At 40.8% G+C, this 24,060-nt stretch overlaps 2 protein-coding genes across 13 annotated transcripts; one reads left to right on the plus strand and one right to left on the minus strand.

Moving 5' to 3' along the window:
- The first annotated feature begins 319 nt into the window (after positions 1-319).
- PMCA (plasma membrane calcium ATPase) lies at positions 320-23,110 on the plus strand. Of its 12 annotated transcripts, none has more exons than XM_015984969.2 (19): positions 654-1,216; positions 3,540-3,711; positions 3,762-3,956; positions 4,015-4,298; positions 4,349-4,559; positions 5,546-5,581; positions 5,806-6,206; positions 6,256-6,498; positions 6,549-6,790; positions 6,838-7,282; positions 7,330-7,524; positions 7,577-7,783; positions 7,832-8,030; positions 8,083-8,294; positions 8,348-8,499; positions 8,573-8,708; positions 12,932-13,000; positions 14,345-14,359; positions 15,707-17,952. In XM_015984969.2, exons 2-19 carry the CDS (start codon positions 3,555-3,557, stop codon positions 15,926-15,928), a joined length of 3,621 nt encoding a protein of 1,206 aa, XP_015840455.1. In that variant the 5' UTR covers positions 654-1,216; positions 3,540-3,554; the 3' UTR covers positions 15,929-17,952. The 12 variants fall into 12 exon arrangements, 11 of the variants coding, with proteins under 11 accessions (XP_064215617.1, XP_008199850.1, XP_015840466.1 ...); XR_001575875.2 differs by lacking the exons at positions 12,932-13,000; positions 14,345-14,359; positions 15,707-17,952 and adding exons at positions 22,775-22,826; positions 22,884-22,946; positions 22,999-23,110 and having other exon boundaries at positions 657-1,216; XM_008201632.3 differs by lacking the exon at positions 14,345-14,359 and having other exon boundaries at positions 656-1,216.
- On the minus strand, positions 18,371-22,476 carry LOC657761 (uncharacterized protein). The gene is made up of 10 exons (XM_964203.4): positions 22,311-22,476; positions 22,012-22,177; positions 21,679-21,968; positions 20,372-20,468; positions 20,109-20,320; positions 19,820-20,048; positions 19,320-19,776; positions 19,053-19,275; positions 18,826-19,001; positions 18,371-18,768 (listed from the first exon to the last, which is right to left on the minus strand). The coding sequence occupies exons 1-10, from the start codon at positions 22,414-22,416 to the stop codon at positions 18,673-18,675; spliced, it is 2,052 nt and encodes a 683-aa protein (XP_969296.2). The 5' UTR covers positions 22,417-22,476; the 3' UTR covers positions 18,371-18,672.
- Positions 23,111-24,060: the final 950 nt, after the last annotated feature.

Below are 24,060 nucleotides of genomic sequence, written 5' to 3' on the forward strand. Positions count from 1 at the left end.
ATCCAGAAAAAATAAGAAACTTATTGATATTACTGGTTATTTTGAAGTGCAAGATAAAAACCGCAATATTGGTAAAATGATAAGAAACGTAATTTAAATGTAAATACAAATGAGAAGACAAACACCGAGATGGTAATTTTGAGTTATTTTCAGAAGTTGGAATTGTTTTGTTTGAAATTAAATAAGCACGTCATATGGGCTTAAGTTTATGACAGTTTGTCATAAAGTGATGCCATAGCCATACGTAAAATGAATATAGCTGTTATTACGTACGTGTAAGGAATTTCTGAAAGCGAATTATTTAATAAGCGGACCATTAAGATAGCTACTTAACAATCGTAAGTATGGTACAATAAAGCGATGGTGGATATACTATTGAGTATGTGTTTGCTTAGTGTTTAGATAAAATATATACGATATAATAAATGAATGAAATGAAGACAGTTTGTGATTTGTGAGTCGAGAGGAGTGAGCGGTGTTGCGACTGGTGTTTCTTTAGTAAGTAATGCTTTAAACGAAATGGGTAAGTTCAGGTCGCCGTGGATATGCAATCGATAATATAGCTTCTGCCACCGGCACCGCCGCCACCGCTGCCGCCGCCGCCGTGCCCTGCTAGCAGTGGATTTTTGGCAAAAGACGCGGCTCACATTTGCAGTTCTCGCTCAATTTTACGGTATCACCTACTGCGGAAAGCTTTGGGTTAGGTTGGGGATGGCTCCAGAAGTGAGCTTCGGAGGATGAGTGTAGGGTGACCGCGGCGTCGCGGTGGAGTTAAGTAGAGTAGTTTTGTGAAAAGTTGTAATCAAATCGGATGGATCTGCTGAGCGCAGCTGATAGAGGGCGTCGGCATGGCATCGTAGTGCGCGTGTTGTTTACTAGGGCGCCATCGCAGTTCCCATCGTGGCTCTGTCCACCTACCACAAGCATTGAACAGAGAGAGGCAGCGCCCCTAACGGCGAGTCGAGCGAGACCATTACGTTCGGGACTGTTAATGTCCACCGGCCAGAGCGGCTCGGAGTGGTGCGAGCGAGTTGAGTTTGAGTGTGTGTAGTGCCTGACTGCCTGGGTGCGTTTCTGGCGCCCAGATCCTGCTATCTATTATCGGGCGACAAATGTTAACTTGACCGTCACTACGGAACATCTAGACGGAGTGGACTGTGACAAGGGCTCGGGGCGACCGCTACCGCAGCCGGGACATATTGGACCAAGGCAGAAAGTAAGTCCTTCCGTCCTGTGGATATAGGTCACACGGCTCGGCTGACGGAGGACGGTGCTCCTGGTGGAGGTGGTGGTGGAGGTGGTGACAGTGGCGGTGGGATGGGCCGAAGAGCGTGTGCAACTCTTCGTCTTATCGCTCGCTACTTGAACTAGACTCATGTAGGGCTAGTGACGTCACAGGCAATTGCCCACCCGACACCAGTGTAAACTAGTAAAGGTGCCGACACTGCCCGACCTTTATCCTCTCCTAGGTCTAGGCTCTTGTCTTGCCTTTTTGTTGATTATTTGCCGACACCACCGCATACCTTATATTGTGAGTTGAGCGAAATCGATCGCCAGCGCCGACTGAGTGGCGGTAGTAGTATGAAGCGGTCTGTTGCATGACGTCATTTATCCATGAGATTCCTGACTAGCATGCATTATAAATAACCTCAATACCTCCTTTAATATCGAAAAGCTGAGAGCCAGCAAAGCCGCACACCGCCGGAGCGACCCGCTCGTATCTATATCCAGGTGTCATCACCAACTCATCATCTTCGCCACCGGTCGGTTACTTTCTCCAGATCCGCTCTATAAACTCACAAATTTCAAATAGGCCGGAATCGCGCATTTTCGGCCGCAGGTATCCATAAAATCTAAGTTTAGCTGCGCAGAGCTTCCTGCTCGTTCAATTATAATCGTAATTACCGGAATTACGGTTTGCCAGTAAAAATCCCACCAGAGCACTCGTTTGATTCTGTGTCAGTCGTTCCGACGCCGCTCCGAGGCGCCGCGACGACGAACGCCGCTGTAGTGCTTGTGCCCTCCGTCTTTGCCGGCGAGTCCCAGATATATACAAAATTAACTGAAGCTCAATCGGAGAGTGTCGTCACGGGACTCGCGTTCAGTGTTATTGCTATTAGCTAGGTAACTCAAATCCAGGAACAGCTGCACACCCACCCACCCACACCGCCGCCGTCGTCGTCGACATTTCGATCAGACTTTCCCTCCCGATTTATTGCATTCTCTCGATGATCTATCTCAGGAGTATTGTCGTGAACTCGTGACGTTTGGCGTCGCCGTCGACGTCGACGTCGTGTTCGCCTGCTTCGACGCTCGGTTCGGAGTCAGTTTAGGACGGTGTGTTGCGTGTCTCGTGTGTTCGAGTGCCGCCAGACCTACACGTTTTATGTCGACCTAGAAACGCGGAACGCTATTTTAAAACGTCGTACCGACGGTTGGTTTTGTGTCCTTCCATGCTGGTGGTCCTCTCTCATCTTGAGGTGAAAAATTTATCGCAAAAATCGACTTGAGCCTGGCCCCACTACCAACCAACTTTTCCACGGCGGATTCGGATTATACCGATTTTACTGCCAACTATCGCATTTTCATTTACGATTACGAGTATTTTTAAAACCGGACACATGTGGACCTTACTCAACCCCCGGGAATCCCATACACTTCTACGCCTATGGACGCCGACACAATTTGCCAACAAAAATCCAAAAATTATTACTAATTCTTTCCGACACTGCATACCTACCTCCGTTTCTTATTCTATACTTAACAGTGACTAATACACCGATTTGCATTTATCATTAACAGAATTGCTTATTATTATTTATTTCTAATTAATTACTACAACCATGTAACAAGTAGCACTGCTAACTGAAGTTAGCCACACGCCACACGTTGCCCAAAAGGCGCATTTTTCACCGAAACACTCAAAAAACAAATCGAGGGGCACAAAATCATAAACACAGTGCCTTTTTTCCTAATATTACATTAAGTTAATTTTTATTTTTTCCAAATTTTCTTGTATACGGTCCGTTACGAAGTTTTTTCCCTTTTACGGTTGCCACACCTGAGTAAAAATCCCGATCGGCAATTGTTTGTAGTGTTTGTTTGTGTGTGAATAATTGCAGTTTTAGGAGCTTTCTCGTAATTAATAGCCTTAATTAAGCGTTTTTCTGGTAATTCGTGTTAAGATGAATCTTAATTAAACGTTGTTTAAAATCGGTGAACTTCGCTTCACATCTTTATCAAGAAGTTAAATATTGTAGGTTATGTTCACTGTAATCGGTTTTTAAGTCATTATTTATAATTTTGAAGAAAATATTAGTCGTTAGCGTCTGTGTAATGCGTTATAAATTATTGTTTTCTGTCAAACAGTGGTAATTTGTTTTTGAATGAATTCTTTTATGAGGAAGGGGCTATATGGTTTTGGAAAATAATCAATATAATCGGTTGCTAGTAAATTAAGATCGTGTGTTTAATTGAAGTAGTCTTGTTTGTTGATATTTTTATGCTAATATTTGTAATATTGGGTGATTTATTAATAGATCTAGCTGTGAGAAATGGCTACGATAGACGGCCGTCCCGCGCAATATGGAATTACCCTGAAACAGTTACGCGACCTCATGGAACATCGAGGTCGCGAAGGAGTAAATAAAATTGCTGACTTTGGAGGAGTACAAGAAATTTGTAAGAAATTATACACATCGCCCAGTGAAGGTAATTCGAGGAGGATTTGGTTGGGAGATGAGTCAAAAACTGTGTTCTAGGTCTTAGCGGGTCACAGGTGGACCTTGAACATAGAAGAGAAACATTCGGATCAAACTCAATTCCTCCCAAACCTCCAAAAACTTTTCTTCAATTAGTATGGGAAGCTTTACAAGACATCACTCTTATTATTCTGGAAGTAGCAGCCATTGTGTCTTTAGGTCTTTCTTTCTATCAGCCGCAACAAGAAGATGTCCGTAAGTATCTGCCGATTTGGCGGCGAGCTTGCGTTGCAAAGCCTTTTTCCATTTCCAGCTTTTGACGATGATGAAACTAGTCATGGTTGGATTGAGGGTTTAGCTATTTTAATCTCCGTTATCGTAGTAGTCTTAGTAACAGCATTTAACGATTATACGAAAGAAAGACAATTCAGAGGTCTTCAGAGTCGAATCGAGGGAGAACATAAATTTGCTGTGATTCGACAAGCTGAAGTAAAACAAGTTTCCGTTAGCGACATAGTTGTAGGTGATATTTGCCAGATAAAATACGGTGATCTTTTACCGGCAGACGGCATCCTAATCCAATCCAATGACCTCAAGGTAACTCCCTCACAATCGCCCTTTTACCCCCTAAACAACACCTTCCACAGGTGGACGAATCTTCTCTTACGGGCGAGTCAGACCATGTCAAAAAGGGCGAAAACTACGACCCTATGGTCTTGTCTGGCACCCACGTGATGGAAGGTTCAGGAAAAATGTTGGTTACTGCGGTTGGTGTCAACTCCCAAGCAGGTATCATCTTCACACTACTAGGAGCAGCAGTTGATGAACAGGAAGCCGAAATTAAGAAAATGAAGAAAGGTAGGTTCACTTGTACCTCATTGCATGTTGCCGTCAATTGTTTGATTTTTGTACCCCAACACAACTGTCAGCAGATTCAGGTGGCAGTTACCAGAACAAAAACCACTCATTATTGACGTAAACAGTCGAGATAAGATGAAAATGTCGATATTTCAAGTGTTTCAAGAGTCATACTTTCAGTTGACTTCTGAAGCATACTCGACAAAATGTAGTACAATCAAAATTTAATTTGTTTTATTAAAAAATAATCGAAATAAACGACGACAGTCGTCATTCACCAGAATAAAAAATGATTTGTTGCCACTTGTGATTTCGTTATTTTTTTATTCCGATTTGTATGTTCGACAACGTAAATAATAAAACTGATTAAACAATTTTGTAATTTTATTACTTGCTCCATTCGAAAACGGGGAAAAAGTTTGTCGAAAAACTGTTTGAATGATTCAAAATCAATTTGAAAGGTTACTTTTGGACGTGCAAATGTCACGCCTATAAATGCGTTTGAATAAATAAAGAAAATGCGTGGTTTTTGTCAAACACACCGTGGAAAATAACGGAATATTTTTCATGGTTATTTGGCAGCAGTGCTTAGAGAAATTGAATTTCCAGAGTACGGAGTGTCCATTTATGTAGGTGCTGCTGCATTTCCGAATAGTTGGAATGGTAATCGAACTGAAAATGCTGGCAGCGCATTAAATTTAAGTGTCATTATTACTGTTAGTGCACACCCCCCCCTTAAATGTTCTTTAATAATAGTTACCAACTTGACAGAGCATTGCAGATGGAAACAATCTACCTAACTTACTCTTCCAGTATATATTTTTCTTTGGTTAATAGTCCACATTCTGGCTTTGTGGCGGAAACGTAAGCAAAATTGGTGCAAAGTTTCCGCCATGAAGGGGAATTACTGTATTTTACCCATGTCAGGACTTTGGGAGTGTTTTTGAGATTGCTAATGTTCTCCTTTTGCATGTGTTTTTGTACAGAAGCTAAAAAGCAGCGGAAGAAGAAAAGTCTAACAGGTGAATAAATTTTTTATATTTATATTTTGATTTAAACTTAAATTTAAAAATAATCGTTCATTAAATAAATAATGTTTTTAATGAATTTTTTTTAAATAACAAAGTTCTAATACCGTTGAAAATTAATAACAATAACTTGCATGTCTTCCTTTGTGAGATTTGTTAGTTTTTTTTCTCGAATATCACTCGAGTCGATAACTTGTTAAGAAAGAAATGTGGCTTAGGTGCTGACGATGAAAACGTAACTGGTAACAGTCATATGAATTCTCCCGCTCCGGTTCCAAATAAGCTTAACGAGAGTAAACAAGAATCCAAAGAAAATCACGTATCGTCACCACCGGCGTCGGCGGAAAGTCACAAGAAAGAAAAGTCGGTTCTTCAAGCAAAATTGACGAAACTTGCCATTCAGATTGGATATGCCGGTTCTACAATTGCCGTTCTCACTGTTGTAATTTTGATAATTCAGTTTTGCGTTAAAACCTACGTTGTTGAGGGCAATTCGTGGCAAAAGAATCACGCCAGCCACTTGGTGCGTCATTTGATCATCGGTGTAACTGTACTCGTGGTGGCAGTACCAGAAGGTTTGCCGCTCGCTGTTACGCTTTCTTTAGCTTATAGTGTCAAGGTAAGTGATTAGGGATGCGAAAGCGCGCATTATCATTCAAACGTTGTAGAAAATGATGAAAGATAACAATTTGGTAAGACATTTGGACGCTTGCGAAACCATGGGTAATGCCACTGCAATTTGTTCGGACAAAACCGGAACTTTGACCACCAATCGCATGACCGTTGTGCAATCCTACATTTGTGAGCAGTTGTGTAAATCCATGCCGAAATTTTCTGATATTCCTGCACATGTCGGAAATGCGATCCTCCAGGGCATTGCGGTTAATTGCGCTTACACATCGCGAGTTATGGTAAGTAAATCGAAAAATCGCGAGCACATCAAATAAAATTCGTTCCGAAGCCTCCGGATGATCCGACCGACTTGCCCAAGCAAGTTGGTAACAAAACTGAGTGCGCATTGTTGGGATTCGTCCTCGGTCTCGGCAAGAACTACCAAACGATCCGCGATGACTATCCTGAGGAGAGTTTTACCCGCGTTTATACATTTAACTCTGTGAGAAAATCCATGAGCACTGTCATCCCCAGAGCGGGTGGTGGATATCGATTGTACACAAAAGGTGCTTCTGAGATGATTTTAAACAAGTAGGTGTTTGGCTTGTCTTGGGGATTTTTGCGATGGGTGCTTTCAGGTGTGCCTTCATTTACGGTCACGACGGCCGTTTAGAAAAGTTCACCAGAGATATGCAAGAGCGTTTGTTGAAGCAAGTTATCGAACCAATGGCTTGTGATGGTCTTCGGACGATCTGTATCGCTTTCCGCGAGTTCGTGCCGGGCAAGGCCGAGATCAATCAAGTACACATAGAAAACGAACCAAATTGGGACGATGAAGATAACATTGTCAATAACTTGACTTGCCTTTGCGTTGTCGGAATTGAGGACCCTGTACGTCCCGAAGTACCTGACGCCATCAGGAAGTGTCAGAAGGCCGGGATTACGGTTCGAATGGTCACCGGTGATAATCTTAACACAGCCAGGTCTATCGCAACCAAATGCGGTATCGTCAAACCTAACGAAGATTTCCTCATTATCGAGGGCAAAGAATTCAACAGACGCATTCGAGACAGTACTGGAGAAGTAAGCCGTTGCAAAATTAAGTACCGCGCTACTAGACACACTTTTAGGTCCAACAACATCTACTTGACAAAGTATGGCCTAAACTACGTGTACTTGCACGTTCTTCTCCCACTGACAAATACACCTTAGTCAAAGGTATAATCGACAGCAAAGTTAACGAAAATCGTGAAGTGGTCGCCGTAACTGGTGACGGCACAAACGATGGTCCTGCGTTGAAAAAGGCCGACGTTGGTTTCGCCATGGTAACAACAAACAAAACTGTCCATAAATCATTTGCCTTTTGTGATTTCTTAGGGTATCGCTGGCACAGACGTGGCAAAAGAAGCCTCTGATATTATTTTGACTGATGACAACTTTAGCAGTATCGTCAAGGCCGTGATGTGGGGACGTAACGTTTACGACAGTATAGCAAAGTTTCTGCAGTTTCAGCTTACCGTTAACGTTGTAGCTGTTGTTGTAGCATTTATTGGTGCCTGTGCTGTTCAAGACAGTCCTTTGAAGGTTGTTTCGCCCTTTATTTGATCTAAAACCTCTAATATTTTTTTCCAGGCTGTCCAAATGCTGTGGGTTAACTTAATTATGGATACTTTAGCTTCTCTCGCTTTAGCTACAGAACTTCCCACAAACGATTTGTTGTTGAGAAAGCCGTACGGCAGGACTAAACCTTTGATTTCACGGACGATGATGAAGAATATTCTTGGACAAGCAGTTTACCAGTTAACTGTAATTTTTGCTCTTCTTTTTGTCGGTACGTTAAAAAATTTCACTTGTTTTAATTGTTTAATAAATTATTTACGCAGGGGACAAGTTGTTAGATATTGAATCTGGACGTGGAACCGACCTCGGTGCCGGACCTACCCAACATTTTACCGTTATCTTTAATTCTTTTGTAATGATGACTCTCTTCAATGAGTTCAATGCGAGGAAAATCCACGGACAGCGCAACGTATTTGAGGGGATCTTCACCAATCCAATTTTCTATACAATTTGGATTGGCACGTGTGTGTCACAAGTGAGTGTTTTACGATTAGCAAAATCGCCCGGTAATGACTATTTTCGCCCTAGATTCTTATCATTCAGTATGGTAAGATGGCTTTTGCCACTAAAAGCCTGACCTTGGAGCAGTGGCTCTGGTGCCTCTTCTTCGGTTTAGGAACGTTGCTTTGGGGACAACTTGTTACTACAGTTCCTACTCGTAAAATACCCAAGATTCTTTCGTAAGTATTTTTGTTCACAAACCGAAGTGTTTTTTAACTGTGACTGGGGTTTAATATGGTGTTTGTTGCGCAGTTGGGGTCGCGGCCATCCCGAGGAGTACACTGAAGCAATTGCCATTGGCGAAGAGAAGTTCGACGTAGATTCAGACAAGAAGCCCAGAGCTGGCCAGATCTTGTGGATCCGCGGTTTGACTAGGTTGCAAACGCAGGTAAGTACGAGCATTGTGTACATTGCGATATTTGCGATGTTACCACTGAAGTTTAGCACAAGTGGGTAAGAAGCTGTATTGCATTGAAGTTGCAAAGCTTCAATATACAGCATCTGTCCCACGAATGTGCCTCGCATTATGTAAATGAGTGATTGATGAACAGAGCTCAGTCATTTAGGATTTGATAGGTAGTCAGTCAGACCACATCAGATGAGGCTTCCTTCCTTATCCTTATCCTTATCCCGGTCCGATTCTGTGGTAGTCTATTGATAAGCATGGTGCATTGACATCTGACAATGTGTGTGCAATTGATTCAATGATGTGAGAGGGTGAACCATGGCCGCAGCGCCCCAACTTTAAACTTAACAACACTGTCAGTATTACTAGCACTCAATTGAAATTCTTTCTAAAAATGACTTTCAATTTAATGAAATGAAACTAAGACCTCGTACTTGTAGTATTTCTAGTACGTATTAAATTCTTTTAATAAAAAAAGACAGATACGGAGTCTTATTTAATGAAATTTTTTATCAAGTTGTAAAGAAGACGTAACTAATTGAGTCATCCAGATGAGTTCACCTTCGTTTCGAGTTGCTTTTACTTTTCAGCTTTCAATTTCGAGCAATTTCTTTAAATTGTTTTGAGGGGACTGTTGTAAATATTTGAGTACAATTGATGAAAAAGGTGTTGAGTTGAGTTTTAAATAAACACCTTGCATGTTATTTGAGATTAAGTATGGTAAAAAATGGTTGATAGGTATGTGTGTTGTTTTGCATTTTCCACTAAACACCGTTTGTTTTTTTTTGTGAAGCAAAAATTAATATGTTGTGTGTTCAGTGTTGGCGATTTTGAAGTTTAAACAAAAGTTAACCCACCCACATCCTCATATCGCTGCTTTAGTTGTCAGTGTTCCTTGTAGCATAGACTTAATATGTATTTTTTTAATACTGTTTGTTACTTTATTAGGTTATAAAGTGTCTTGCAAATGCGACAATCAAATTAATATGTTGGTGTTTTGATATAGTAGTTGATAATATGATATTTAAAAACCTATACGGCAAGACTGTTGATTGGCCAGCAGTGGATAAACACCCGTCCTCGTCGATTGTCAGTTTTGTTTTGTTTTTTTAAAAAGTTGGTGATATTTTAAATAGCATTTGCTTGAGTTTTTATTATTAACACTACTTGTCCCGAAGTCGGGCATTACTCTACCCTTTTATCCATTCTATGAACCCAGGCATGCTTTTCAGATCATCCAGCCAATAAACACAGCGGTGCATAAGCATCACGTAGTTAGCAAAATCCCGCGGAACACGTAGCCTAGCAATAGCGCAACTAGGATAGCAATAGCAATAGCAAATAGTATGTGCATGCGAAAACGCCCACGTTCGTCCGTCTTTATCCGTGCCCGAGCCCCGAGTTGGCTGTGTTGTCTTTAAGGTTGCAGTTGCACCATGCCCCGCAATTGCCTACGGATTTCTTCACAACTCCCGGTTTTGCCACTTGCTAGTTAATTTTTCTCACTTTCCTATTTAAATGTCTGTCTTTACTCGTAATGTGGATGTTGCAAGCGGTTTGCTTTCTAACTAGTTCAAAAATTCAGTCTGACTCTGAGCCCGAACAGAGTACCCTTAGAGTTATGTGCGCGGCCACTTATCAAGCCAGACAAGCATATTTAGTACAGCACTGTACCTGTTTATGGGTATTTAACATGAATTTATTTATCAGCCGGCCGAACCCATGAGAGAAACTGAGGTATAGGAACGCTGTGGGTGTTTCAAGCAAATCCTGTCGCAGTACAAACAAGTACGTAGCTTGTAGTAGGCCTTTAGCTCATGCAATGACTGCGATGCGTTCGTTCTGCTGTGTTGCACTGTGGTGTTAGCTGTTTTAGAGCAACCCGACCTTGGATGTTGCCTTTCCTTTCGTTGTAAAACGACGATCACTACTCGACTTTTGTTGTTTTCGTTAACAGTTCGATAACACCCATCACTATCCGATCTTTGTTCTTAAAACTATAGAGAATGTCAAAGGCCAGGAATGCTTCCTCCGCGACAACACAGCCATCGATATTTAAACATGCGTACAACTCGTCGTGCACGGGATATCACAGCTCGCCCAATACGACTTAGCACAAAAAAAATTCCATGTTTAAATTATTTAATGTATAGTGTTATCTTGAATAATTTAACACTAAAATTAGATGTGGAAATTTTTAAGGGTTTGTCGTATTTAGACCAGCTGTGGATGCGGTCATCTGAATTGTTAGGTTCGAAATATTAGTTGATCTGATTGATAATTCGATGATTTCGGTGCTTGACGCTGCGCTTTTCGCTTGTTTGGGAGATTGCGTGCGTCTTTGTCGGCGTCGTGTATTAGGAGGTAGGGAATTTCGAGATGCGATGCGTCTTTTTTGTTTCTTCCTCTTCTCTTCTACTTTTCTCTCTTTACTATTCACTTCTATTTCGCAATCATTTTGTCTTTCTGATTTCTATTACAATGAACTATTAAAAAAGTTTCGATTAAATTATCACCAGCGAATTTTAAGAAAGGAAGGACGAGCGTGTCCGCTGTCCGGTCCCAGAGATATGAATGTAGGTAAAAGAAAAAAAGAAAAAAATCGAGGGTGAGCGTGAGCATGGTGTGTGTGTGCATGCAGATCCCGGCCTTATGAGTACCCTGCTTCCCTGTGTTTGCAGCTGCGAGTAATCAGAGCTTTCAAGTCCACCCTGGAGGATCTGGAGGAGCGTCGCTCGGTACATAGTTTACACAGCTTACACAGTTTGCGCAGCTCGCGAAGCCACACCGGCCCTTGGCCGCCTCGTCCTCTCTCAGACATCACTTACATAGACGAGGACCCAACCGCCAACAAATTGTCGCCGCAACCGTCGAAGAACGAGCGCGACGACCACCGGCTGCTATCTCCCAACACCTTGAAGCTCCCACCCCATAACCCCCAATACAATGCGCAGCACCTGGCCCCCTCCTCCGCGAACAACTCGGATTTGCCCAAGCCCGTGCATGAGACTCGCATCTAGTGCCGGTCCTGGCCGCAGAGCCGCGGCGCGCACCGCATGCATCATATCCGTTTCCGGTGTAGCTTGCCGTTGCCGTTGCCGTTGCCGCCATAGCGTAGTCGCTCTGCCTCTGCTGCTCTGCTCTCTTGACCGCTCCAGCGTCCCACCCCCGACACTTACCACCACCCCCACCAACCACTACCGCCCTGGATCCATCACCAATCAGACGATTTTATTATCTAGTAGTAGATGTTGCCTACCACTATTGCCATCCTTGTTATTATTATAACCCTATACTACCCGACTATCCTTCTATCGTTTAGCTTAGCACTAAGTAGACTTTTTCTTACTTGACCAAATCTGAGTATTTTGTATTATTTTGTACATAATTTCGTCGTTCACTGTAGACTAGCTGTATGTATAGCATTTTAGATAGCCTTAGACCTCAGGTTAGTGGTAATGGAAACAAATATTTTATTTTTGAACTTGTTGAACGCATGCACACAACTGCGAGTCATCTGTATTGTGTGTCGACCGCCAACGACATGATCAGTGTTAATAATACATAAAAAAACAAGTCAAACGAAAAACGATCATGCGAAACGAATGATAAATTACATCAATTTTTATTTATTATTATTTTTGTATTCGGTCAGCAGGCCACATTACTTAATACTCAATTATCTAATTTATAAGATGTTACATTTGTATATTGATGGTTAAAATTTCCTGTTCATTTTTTACGTCGAATATAACGTTTTTTTATACTATATAGCGATGTTTCTATGCTCTGTTCTTGATATTCGGCACTGGGCCACATGTAGATACATGTTTCGAGCAATCGTGTGTCTGTTGATTGTAACACTTTTATTTACAGCACAGCGAACATGCGGAAGTCGTGCCCTTTTCTCAAAGGGCACATTGCAGCGGGCTTCCGTATGCTCTTTACAGGTCTCGGCGAAGGGCGTCCGTAAATCACCATGATGATCATTATTATTATTATCATTAGGTATTATTATTCGTTTGACAGATGTCCGGAGAAGTAAGTAAGGGCGTTCGGATCGGAGATGTCGTCCTTCGCCGGCGCCTGCCACTCTTCTCAGGTTACTAGTAGTATCTGATTCTATCTTGTTCTGTGCACTATCTATTGTATGTGTCTGTCACTGTCTATCGAACCACTCTTAACGTTGCCCTTTACTCTTGAAGGTGATAGGTGGTGAATTGCAAGAACGTTTGATTCCGGTTCCGTACAGCAAGAGCTCCACTGACCAAGCTGTAAGCCGCTTTCCTACATCTTTCTGTCCGCTATGTATTCGTATGCCGCTGTTCGCTCTTGTTAGTTTGTGTTTGGCTACGCTTCCACTGCTTCCACATTGTGTAGAGGCACAAGCTTTCATTACCACGACTGATCGATCTATGCTTGCCTCTAAACGTCTTATTTTAGCGATTTCAGTTCCAAATTTCAACGTTAACGAACGCCCCTTATCAATATCGAAGCAGTGAAGTTTTTTTTTAATAATTACTAATGTTACTATTGGTTTTTATGTAGACATTTTTCCGTATTTCTTTGTCTGCTGATTGGTTTTTTATTAACTTTTTTATGTTTTTATTCGCATGGTGCATGTTTATTACAATTTTTATTATGTTGTTTTCGTTTATTAATTATTAAATTTATTTACACCTAGTTCACAGATGCATAAGATCGCTCAAAACGACTGCTCGGCCGACTTTTGTTTTTGTTTTATTTTTTCGTTCATTAAATTTTACTCAAGTTATTATTATTATCATTATATTATATTATATTATTATGAGCAGGTGTGTTAGTAGAAGCACCAAATAATTTTTGGCCAAGTACCGCATACATTATTTAATATTTTTTGCACAAAAAAGTTAAATGGCTAATTCTTTACATAGAGTATTTAACATTATTTAATGATTGTTATTAATAATAATTGATTGTTTGAATAACTAACAAGTTTAAACGACGACGCATCATAGTCTAGACCGCGGTTGGTGCGCTCGTTTTGTTTTCGTGTTGTTTTTGTTTTGTTATTTTTATTTTTGTGGCCTGTCATTGTGTCAAATTGAATTGTCGTGATTGTCATTAACTATATAATAAAAGGGGAGCAATGCAGTAGTGCTGTGTCATTTTATCTGTTGGCACTGCAGAAACGCCGTCACGATTCGTCCGCTAGATCTATGATGCCTGACGCTTTTTTTTTATATAGGTTATTTATTATTAACGGCCTCGTTGCATATATAGATAGCCTTGTTTGTTGAATTTTATTGTAGAGGCTTCCATTTATTTATAAATTTTACATAGAAAGAAAAGTTGTTTCTCACTCAAATTACTATAAAATTGTTATTATATTGTATTATATATAATATCAGAAAACTGACCAAGTGTACTTAGAATTGTTTTATATAATAACATACTAACAAGCAGCTGTTTTTTCGATGCAACATTTTTTTTCAATAAAATTAATAAACCTATTACAACTTTTATTTTGACAAACTGCTAGGTTGTGTTTAATTCGCCTTTATTTTATGTGTTTCTTTTTAAATAATGTTTTTATAAAGTTTGTGTGTTTACTAATACCCACGTATACATACATACAGGTGGGGCAAAATCACGTAAGCAAAGTAACCAATATCTGGTAAAGACTGTATGTATTTGACTATTGTTATTCGTGTGTGTTCTTAAGTGGTGCTCAGACAATTTAAACTGTGTTGATTTGTGAAAATTTTGCAAGTTCAATGTTTTAATCCTGATCACTCGGTATGACAAGATCCGACTGCTTGCTACCAGCGAATAAATGGGCGATTTGCGCTTTTGTTTTCTGTGCGATTCGAGCGAATCGTGCGAACCGATCGACGTTTTGTCGCACATTAAAGCATACAGCGCAGACGACTGTTTGTTCCTCCATATCAATGTTAATCATTTCAACTGGAGGCATCCAGAATCTAGCTTTATAGTCTGCAATCGAATCAGTAAATGTAAAGCTTAGACCTGCCTCGGAGTATCCAATTCACGGCATGTATGATGGCTCTACACAAATACATTTCGCTCTGGCAGTCCTGTCAATTGAACTGCCTCCAATCACGTGTATGTATGCAGCCACAGCTATTCGTGGCATGTAAATAAAAATACTGCATGTTTGTGAATTAACTGTTGTTGTTACATCGGTCGCGCGGCGGTTCTCGTCAATTCTCGACAACTGGGATACTTTCTAACAAATATTATACTTAGCAGCGTTGTCTTGACATAATGCGAACGAGCTGGTAGAATTGTAGTGCGCATTCACAGACTGTATCTCTGTTGTCTTGATTTTTTTCGAGCACTTGTTTTATTTATCACCAAACATCTCTCTCACTTGCGTAACAACCCGGAACAGGAATAAATACATTCGTTAAACTACTCGCAAAACTTTTATGTACCATTTCGCGTAAAAATATCCATAAATTACCTACACGATTATTCCTTTAAACGACTAACAAAAACTCATGTTTCGGTCAAACAAATAACACTTTAAAAATTATTAACGGAGTAACCGGCCGTGCGAGTGCCCGGTTTATACTGACTCATTCGTATCTTTTCCCTCAAAAGCGGCACGATCTACCAAAAAACTATTTCGTAACAGTTTTATACGAGAAAATATGGTAGATGAAAAAGTTCTGCTAATGGTCAAATTGAATGTATTTTTTCTGTTAGACCTTGTTATACATAATTGAAATAACCGTCGATATTTGTGACAGCACTACCCCTCTCTCCTGAAATTGGTATATGACAATTGCATGCCACGAATTATGCGAGAATATTTGACATCAGTCGTCACATGCAGACCATTTCACCGAGAACCGACCGTGAGGCCTTAATTTAATGGCTCTGTATTGTTCTTTCGGCTGTGCTAACTGCTCGCCATTTCCCGGGAATGTTCTTATTTTAATTCTCCCTGTTTTGTTGTTTCTTGTTCATTTCAGATCCGAGTAGTTAATGCTTTCCGTCAGGGCCTAGATGCTCGGTACGGCGAACACAGCAATACTTCCCTTGCCGAGGTACTCCGCAAACAGACATCACTCTCTAAGAGGTTGTCTCAGACTTCTTCCATTGAGTATGCCGATAACATCCCAGATGAGTTGACGATCCCCGAAATAGACGTGGAGAGATTATCCTCTCACAGCCACACAGAAACGGCTGTTTAGCTCCCAGCCCGCAACCTCTTCCTCGCGCCGCGATCCCGTCCTGCCAACCACCAAATTCATACTCAATGACCTGATCCCAACCGAACCTAACCGACCGACATCAACTAACTTGTACTTAAGCGAAGCGTCCGAGCTACGGGGTACCTACTCCAACCACCCAACCAACAAATAACATAAAAGCAGCGCAACGCAGTTACCCACACACCACAGAATGATGAATCTCATCCTGAATCTTGTCTATCATAACATAATATTAATTGCACTGATTGTGAATCGCATTGCTCGCGCGTTTGTTCGTTAATTTGTTGTTATCTAGTGGACATTGAGTGTCTCGTTTCGTTTTGATTTCTAAGACAGGATCCGTGCTGGCGACATGAACTATATTGATTAGCAATAAATGGGCGATCGAGAGTTCGCTCATAGCGTTTAATTAGGTGCCTAGGTGAGGGGCTCACCACCACTGGATGGGGCTCTCACAGACGAGGACGCGCGCTGTTGTCCGTCGTGCACTCTGGCGAGGCCGCCGCGTCGACCAGGAGTTTTGCTTAATTTTTAAAAATTATCTGCCTCCTTGTGCACCGTCCTCGCGGCTCGCTCTTGCTCAGCTAGGCTGCGCGCGTCCTCGTCCAACTCACGAGCCGCCGGCGCCGATCCGCTGGACCTGAAGCGCACACGGCGTGGGCGACCCGTCCTATCTTATTATTATTATAATTATTACTAAAGAGGAAAAAAATAAAAATAAAAACTGTAGGTATCAGATGTTGTCTGCCAAATGTTGGAGGGGAGGCAATAACCACACGCAGTTATAGATTTTAGTCTTTATAAATATATAGTTATATCGTTAGTCGAATTACTGCTTCTCCTCGCCTTCTTCTGTTGTAATCTAGGTCTAACTCTGACTTAGTTATTACGTAGGTAGTCTAGCGGTGAACACTAGATATACATAAATACATATTTAAGATGATGATACTGTACGAGGGGCAGCCTCGACCTCCGAGATTCATTTCTTTTATACTTTATCTAAATGTATTTTAATTCACGAAATTTCGAACAACTAAACTGGAACAAACAAACAGTACAGTACTCTAAAGTTATTTATTACGTACGTAGAGTTAGCAGCTGTGTATAATGGCGCGTCGGTCTGTCCTCGAGCCCTGACCAAGCACCCTTCTAGTCGGTGACGGTACTTAGTACTTCGGCCTTAGCACTTAGCGAGTATTTTTAGCATTTTATTGAAAAACTGATTGAACATCGGGTAAAATGCAAGGCGTATGCGTGTCGTTTGATATTGTTACGTTTGGGCCTTGGTTCGCGGCCGCCGGCGCGCTGCGCACACATTTATACACTACTCCGTATCGGATCCATCGGTTAAGATGTTCGTGGGAATTCGCAGACCCTAGGCAAAAATGGGGCCCGATTTGTGGCATCGTGCGGTCTGGGCGAATTGCGCACCTTCGCCGCCGTCCGAGCGCAAATCGCGTCATTTTTGTGACTTAGAACGAACGAACGAACATCTCGTCGGCTAAATTTCCAAGTTTTGACTTGTCGCAGCATATTCTAGTCAGCAGAGAAATAATGAAAGGTGGCGATGGTGGTCGCATCTTGGAAGTGAAGTCGTTGCGGACCGGACGTGCCCTCTCACGATAGAGTCGTGGTAGTGCGCGTTCCTATTACTATGTAATATAATTTACTTATGTTATAATTAATATCTATCTGTGGTTCGTCACGCCCTTGCCCATCAGACTCCATACACTTCTAGTTGATCAAACGAACCGCAATCATTTACCAATCATTACCTCGTTTGTTTTCGTAGTTGTACACTTAAAGTAAATTTTATTGATAAAGCGAAGGGGTGTTAGTTGAGGCCGATTCAGGCCGGAAGCAGTAGCAGACCAGATGTGCAGATATTGATTGATATAAGATATGATAAGTCCCGATTATGCCGAATTTTGTCAAACGTGGCATTTTTAAGTTGAATGTTGTTATTTGTAATTTATAATGGTACAATTAAATCGTTATCATGTTATGGTTGTTATTTTATACGAACTCGCCTCTCGCGCTATTCGCGCATACTCGCGCCACTGGCTGGTCCGGTGGCTCAGGATCGAACTAAAGGTGGATCGGAGTACGGCCGTGACCATTCTACCTAATTAAGTTTATTGTCTGTCTGTGCTTTTATTTATATGATAAAGGTATTTTGAGCTTTAAATTAAAGAGAGGTGAATAACATGCTGTTAAAGTGTTTTAATGATTCCATTTCAGGATCGCCTGTAAATTATTTTATTGTTGTGAAAGGCCTTTTTTATTACATTTGTTCTGTCAGATATTTTTCAAGTTCATATGAATGTTTGTTCTTCAACGTTGTAATATAATTTAAAGAATTTACAAAATGCTATGAATATTTTCATATTAAACATGAATTTTAAAATATAATCACGCATATATAATTAACACTGAATTTTATTTAACAACCTCACCTCTCTATATATATTTTGATTCACACTCGCGATTTTGCCATTTGTCTTTCGTTCCGTCACTCGGTCAAATTGATACAATTCTCTTACTATTTTCGTTCCTTATCTATCTACATAACACAATCATTAATTTGTATCTGATTAAGAGCAAAAGAAACTACCAACAATTTAAATAAAACAAGTAGGTAATAAGTTACAAAATACTAATAAACTCGAATGTAACATAAACTAATGGAAATGTTCTATACTTATTTAAATTGTAAACAGTTTTCACTGGGGATCCGGCGCAGTATGTGCGAACCCCAGTTTTTGGAGAGCAGCCTTAATATCTTTGTAAACTGTTGGATCTTCTACAGTGCCCGAAATCTATAATAATAAAGTTGTTGTTACTAAACTCGATTTATCATTTTGTCAATGTCTCACCCTAACTTCCTTATTTCGGGCTAAATCCGATATAGATTTCCTGCACGTTTTACCCGAGCGAGTTCGCGGCAAACCTCGCACTGCCACCGCCATGCGAAACGCTGCGATTGGTCCGACCAATTCCCTAACCATCCTTAATAAATCGCGACTTATTGCGACTTCACTCTTTTTGGCATCTGCGATATATCTTCATTATAAAAAGAAAAACAACACCACCTTATACCAACTTCTCTTTATGACATATAAACAGAGCGGAACCTCCCCTTTCGTATGCTCCGGAACTCCGACCACCGTCGCGTCGGCAATGTCTGGGTGGGCCAAAACCACGTCCTCCAACGCCGAAGTGGATATTCTGTGCCCAGCGACATTAATCACATCGTCGTCACGGGCCGTCACATAAATGTAACCGTACTCGTCCTTGTACCCCGCGTCCATGGTGTCATAATAGCCCTAACAGATTCCTTATTAAATATCCAACTCTCTTGGACACTTACTGGGTATCGGCTGAAATAGACTTGGCAAAACCGTTCGGGCGCTTGGTACAACGTGGACATGGTCCCCGGCGGCAGCGGCAGCTTTATCACAATTCGGCCCAATTCGTTATTTGACGCTTCCATGCCGTCCGACCGCAAAATCTTAATATCGTATCCCGGAAAAGGCATCCCTGCCGTGTACTTCGGCGGACTCAGATTATGCCCATACCCCAGACATGTGGCAGTGATGGCATGCCCAGTCTCCGTCTGCCACCAGTGGTTCAAAACGGGCACATTGAACGTCTTTTCGGCCCACATTTTCGTTTCATAGTCGCAGTGCTCCCCAGCCACGAAAATCGTCCGTAAACTCCTAATCGAATATTTTCGCCCGAACTCAATATCGGGGTCCTCGCGATGTATCACCCGGAAAGCAGTAGGAACAGTAAAGATTGCATTAACTTTGTGCTCGTTAATTATCCTAAAAAAAATTGGAAATTCGGGTTTCGACTTTGGGGCGCTACCTAAAGTATTGGCCTGGGTCTGGCGTCCGGTCGGGTTTTCCCTCGTACATTACGCTTGTTATTCCATACAAAAGCGGCGCGTAACAAATGTACGAATGACCAACAACCCAGCCCAGATCGCTGGCCGCCCACCAAACGTCGTTCGGGCCCATTCCGTAGATCACGCTCATACTCCAAGTGAGGGTTGCGATGTGGCCGCCGACCGGCCTCTGGATGCCCTTCGGCTGGTCTGGAACATGTCCCACATTCAAACTTATCTATTATAAAATTTGCAAAAACGCGGGCGAACCTGTGGTTCCAGACGTATAGAGAATATAGAGCGGATCGTTGGCCTCAACCGGGATGCACTCGTGAGGTCCGGCCATTTTCAGCGCATCCTCCCACAGAATATCCATTTCGACGTCTATGGGGGCACACTCCACGTTCCGTCTTTGGAAGATAATACACTTGTTGGGCTTGTGGGACGACCACTCAATTGCATCGTTCAGGATATCCTTATATCTGGAAAAAATAAATCTTGGGAGAAGCTACAACCATAGGGAACCTGCGTACCGTACGATTTTATGCGGTTCTATCCCACAACTCGCAGCGATTATCACTTTGGGCTCCGCGTGCACAATCCGAGCGCAAAGCTCTCTCGCCGCAAAACCTGCAAAAATATTGGCCCATCTTCAGTTTTTATTTTTCCCTTCAACGATAACTCTACCATTTTGAAGAATAGTGCAGAGAGAAATTAAAAAAGTTTTTCGCTGTTACTTTTACTTTTTATAAATCTGATCTTTAAATGTTAGAAAATATTTTTTTTTTACAGATGTAATCTCCATCATGTAATATTTACGGCTTTACTAAAGGAAAAGATTAATTTTATAACATTTAAAGGTCAGGTCAGGTCTTTTTCAAAATGCTGGAACACCTGTGTACTGTGATTTAAGGGCGTGTTAGAGCGTAAAGCTTAGAAAGGCTAAAATAACTGAACTTGCTTTATCCGACTATTTTTGAGGTATAGGGAGTTTTGGTCGGAGAATAAATTTAAATTTATGGTTCGAACTTTCCCAAAAAATATTTAAACAAATATAAGGTAATAGGGAATGGCTTATAAATATTTTGTATGTGAATATGTGCATACTTTTTACAGAAAATTTTATTTTCCCATCTGTTGGCAATATTTATGAACAGATATTTTCCTTAAACAAATTGGGCATAGTAGCACAGAAAAGTTTTTTAATTTTTCGAAACACGCTTCAGCGTATTCACTTCTGACGGAGATTCTAATCTTGGTACTGGATAATTTTTTTTTGTAAAATTTTACTGAAATGGAAGAATTACGGCGTGATCTAAGAAGTTAATTTATGTCAGCCGTTTGTTTAATAATTTAAAAGTACACGCTAGTTTCAAAAAAAAAGTTTAAAGCGATTTTTTATTTTCGTTATACACGAATTTTACTTGACTGATTCGGTTTGCCATTCTCTACCTACCTTCAAATTTTTGTATAGTCTCTTCAAAATCTACTACAAAGAGTTAAAAACAGCCACGAAAAATGAAAAATGTAAAAATATTGCGAATTTTTTTGCGAAAATGCTTTTAAATGTCACTGTCAAAAGACGCAAACCTCGTTGATATTGCATTTTTTGACGAATTTTTAGATGCTTAAGCTCCAAAAGTGGGTAAGACATTCGGATCAGACAGGTGGATTTATTACTGTTTTTGAGCCCTTAAAATTTTTGCACAACTGTTAGATTTTCACTGTGTATGTAACCGGTAAAAGGCATTGGGCTTATGTAAAAACCAAAAATTTCGATAACGGTTCGAGTTATCGATTTTTGAGGAGGCGGCGTGTGAAAAATTTCTAATGCACCGACCTCCGAAAACCACCGAGTGCACTCCCCCGAGCCGTGCCGTCGCCAGCATCGCGATGACCGCTTCGGGGATGAGCGGCATGTAAATGAGCACGCGGTCCCCCTTGGACACCCCCAGCTTGGCCAGCGCGCCCGCCAGATGCGAGACTTGGTCGAGCAGCTCGGCGTAGGTGATTTTCCGCACGGTTTTGGTCAGGGGGCTGTCGTGGATGAGGGCCACCTTGGAGCCCCGGCCCGCCTCCACGTGCCGGTCCACGGCGTTGTAGCAGGCGTTGAGTTCGCCCCCTGCGAACCTGAAAGCGCGTTAAGTTTGGCAAAACGCGACCGCGGAGTTACCATTTGGTGAACGGGGGATGGGAGTGGTCCATCACCTTGTCCCAGGGCTTGGTCCATGTGACCAGCTTGCCCACCTCGGGCCAGAACTCCTCGGGGTTGGTGATGGACTTCTTGTAGGCCTCTTCGTACTTTTTGCTATAGTAAGGGTTTTCCTTCTCGATTACGTCTGTAAGGTCAAGGCGAAAATTTCAATGCTCGCCGATCATTGTATGCATAGCGCATTGGACTAAATGGGTAAGGTGTGCTTTGTGGAGTGTCTACACCAAAGAGTGAAAAGTGGAAAATCGGCAAAATCTTACTTTCGGAGTCGTACACGTGCCGGTCGTATTTGATATTCCTCACAATGGTGCTAACTTCGTTGACTCTTGATTCACACATCGTATTCTGTTCTTTCGGATTTAACATACTATGGAAACTTCACACCACTAGGCACGCTTTATTAAACAATCGTTTTTAATACACAATAAGGATACGCCTCGTATATATTAACTATGCTAACCCCCCCTTTTGTCTTTGCTATTAGTATTTAAAAATGTACATTGTTTATATTCCACTCCACTAACCTTTAATTAGAATAGTCCGGCGCATCCACCCAAAATTGACTACTCTGATTGCAAATTTAATGTAAGCCGCTGTTTTCCATATGCAAACTATTCCTGCTGATAAATATTGCATTATCCTTCTAATAGAGGTTTTTTAGTACCCAAGTGACCAATGTTTTCGTGTTATTTTTCATAAAATTAATCGCTGTTTACTGTTCCAGTCGTCAACTCAACTCTTTCAAGAAACCTTGGGGACCTAATGTTGTTTGTATCGTGAGTATTAGAATATTATCTTTGATTTATTAATGCAAATTTTGTGTACCCTTACAGTTTTACATGTGTTCCCGATTAGATAGTTAAGGTTTTTCTGGATTCAAGTTTCCTTAGGATTAGGTTTGTCCATTTAAGCGTTTTCAGCTCGTTTTTACTAACTTTCTGTTTGCAGTTTTTGCAAGGTTGATGCCGCCAAGAATTTTTCAGCGGACATGCGACCATAGTTATTTGTTTCATTGCGTTTTTTTCGTTCTGTATTTCAGTTAATAAAGTTTTGGCGTTCAGTTTGATTTTTATTTTCCCTAATGTTTGTTTCATGATTTACATAACTCTTTCGCCTTGGTATAATGTGTGGCATATTGCAAGTTGAATTTTTAAACCGATTAGACGATTGCATTGTTAGTTTGCAATTTTACATTCAAATGGAAAAAAATTAAAATTGCTTGTGTCAGACTGATAACTGATGCGTTACATTCGAAAACTTTAAATAAATTACAATAATTATATTGCAAATTTTACATATGTAAAGCGCTAATATAATATTTTTTTTACCACTTTTTTTAAATTTCTAAGTAGATTACATCAACTTAACAAATATCTGGTACTACGCGTACGACTAAATTTTTTGTGCTAACTAAATTTTAACAAATTGTTTTGTTTTTGCAAAATAATAGAATAATAAAAAATCATTTCGAAATCGAAGAACACTACAAAATATGGAAAACTGCCTTTTGAATTGTATGCAACGGGAAGATATGGATAAGAATGTTCGATTTTTCTGGAAAGGACTTTTGAAGGAGTAGGTGTAGTAAATGAGACAATATTTTTCAATTTTTATTAAAAAAATAATACAGAAATAGTCTTATATTTCATTATGGATGTTTAATTACTGAGGCGATTTTAACGGATTTGTTGAAGTGTATTTGGAAAAATATGGGCAATATTTTTTATTTGCTGCTTTCGCATTCGGCATTGTCTTCTTTGTACCGATTACTAATCGCCTTCATTACGAAATGTGTTTATTAAATAACTTGATTTCGGACCAAAAACCCTTTATTTGATTTATTTGCAAAACCGTATACCGAATATTTAAGTTTTCCTAGTTGTAAAATTATGTTCATTAAACAATAAAACCGGATGCGTGTAGTAAAGTTCAATGGATTTGTTGTTTTTGGTGTAAGAATGCATAATCCAGATGGTTTTGTGGTGAAACAAATTGCGAAAATATCGCTAA

Source organism: Tribolium castaneum, chromosome 10, assembly GCF_031307605.1.
Source record: "Tribolium castaneum strain GA2 chromosome 10, icTriCast1.1, whole genome shotgun sequence".
Classification (NCBI taxonomy): Eukaryota; Metazoa; Arthropoda; class Insecta; order Coleoptera; family Tenebrionidae; genus Tribolium; species Tribolium castaneum.

Excerpts from the sequence above, each read along its gene's own strand:
- PMCA (XM_064359547.1), top strand. The coding sequence starts at position 3,555 with ATGGCTACGATAGACGGCCGTCCCGCGCAATATGGAATTACCCTGAAA. Across the intron at positions 4,560-5,545 it reads AATTAAGAAAATGAAGAAAG|AAGCTAAAAAGCAGCGGAAG; the intron begins GTAGGTTCACTT and ends GTTTTTGTACAG. Across the intron at positions 6,207-6,255 it reads CTTTAGCTTATAGTGTCAAG|AAAATGATGAAAGATAACAA; the intron begins GTAAGTGATTAG and ends CAAACGTTGTAG.
- LOC657761 (XM_964203.4), bottom strand. The coding sequence starts at position 22,416 with ATGTTAAATCCGAAAGAACAGAATACGATGTGTGAATCAAGAGTCAAC. Across the intron at positions 22,178-22,310 it reads GCACGTGTACGACTCCGAAA|ACGTAATCGAGAAGGAAAAC; the intron begins GTAAGATTTTGC and ends TTGACCTTACAG. Across the intron at positions 19,777-19,819 it reads GACCCAGGCCAATACTTTAG|GATAATTAACGAGCACAAAG; the intron begins GTAGCGCCCCAA and ends AATTTTTTTTAG.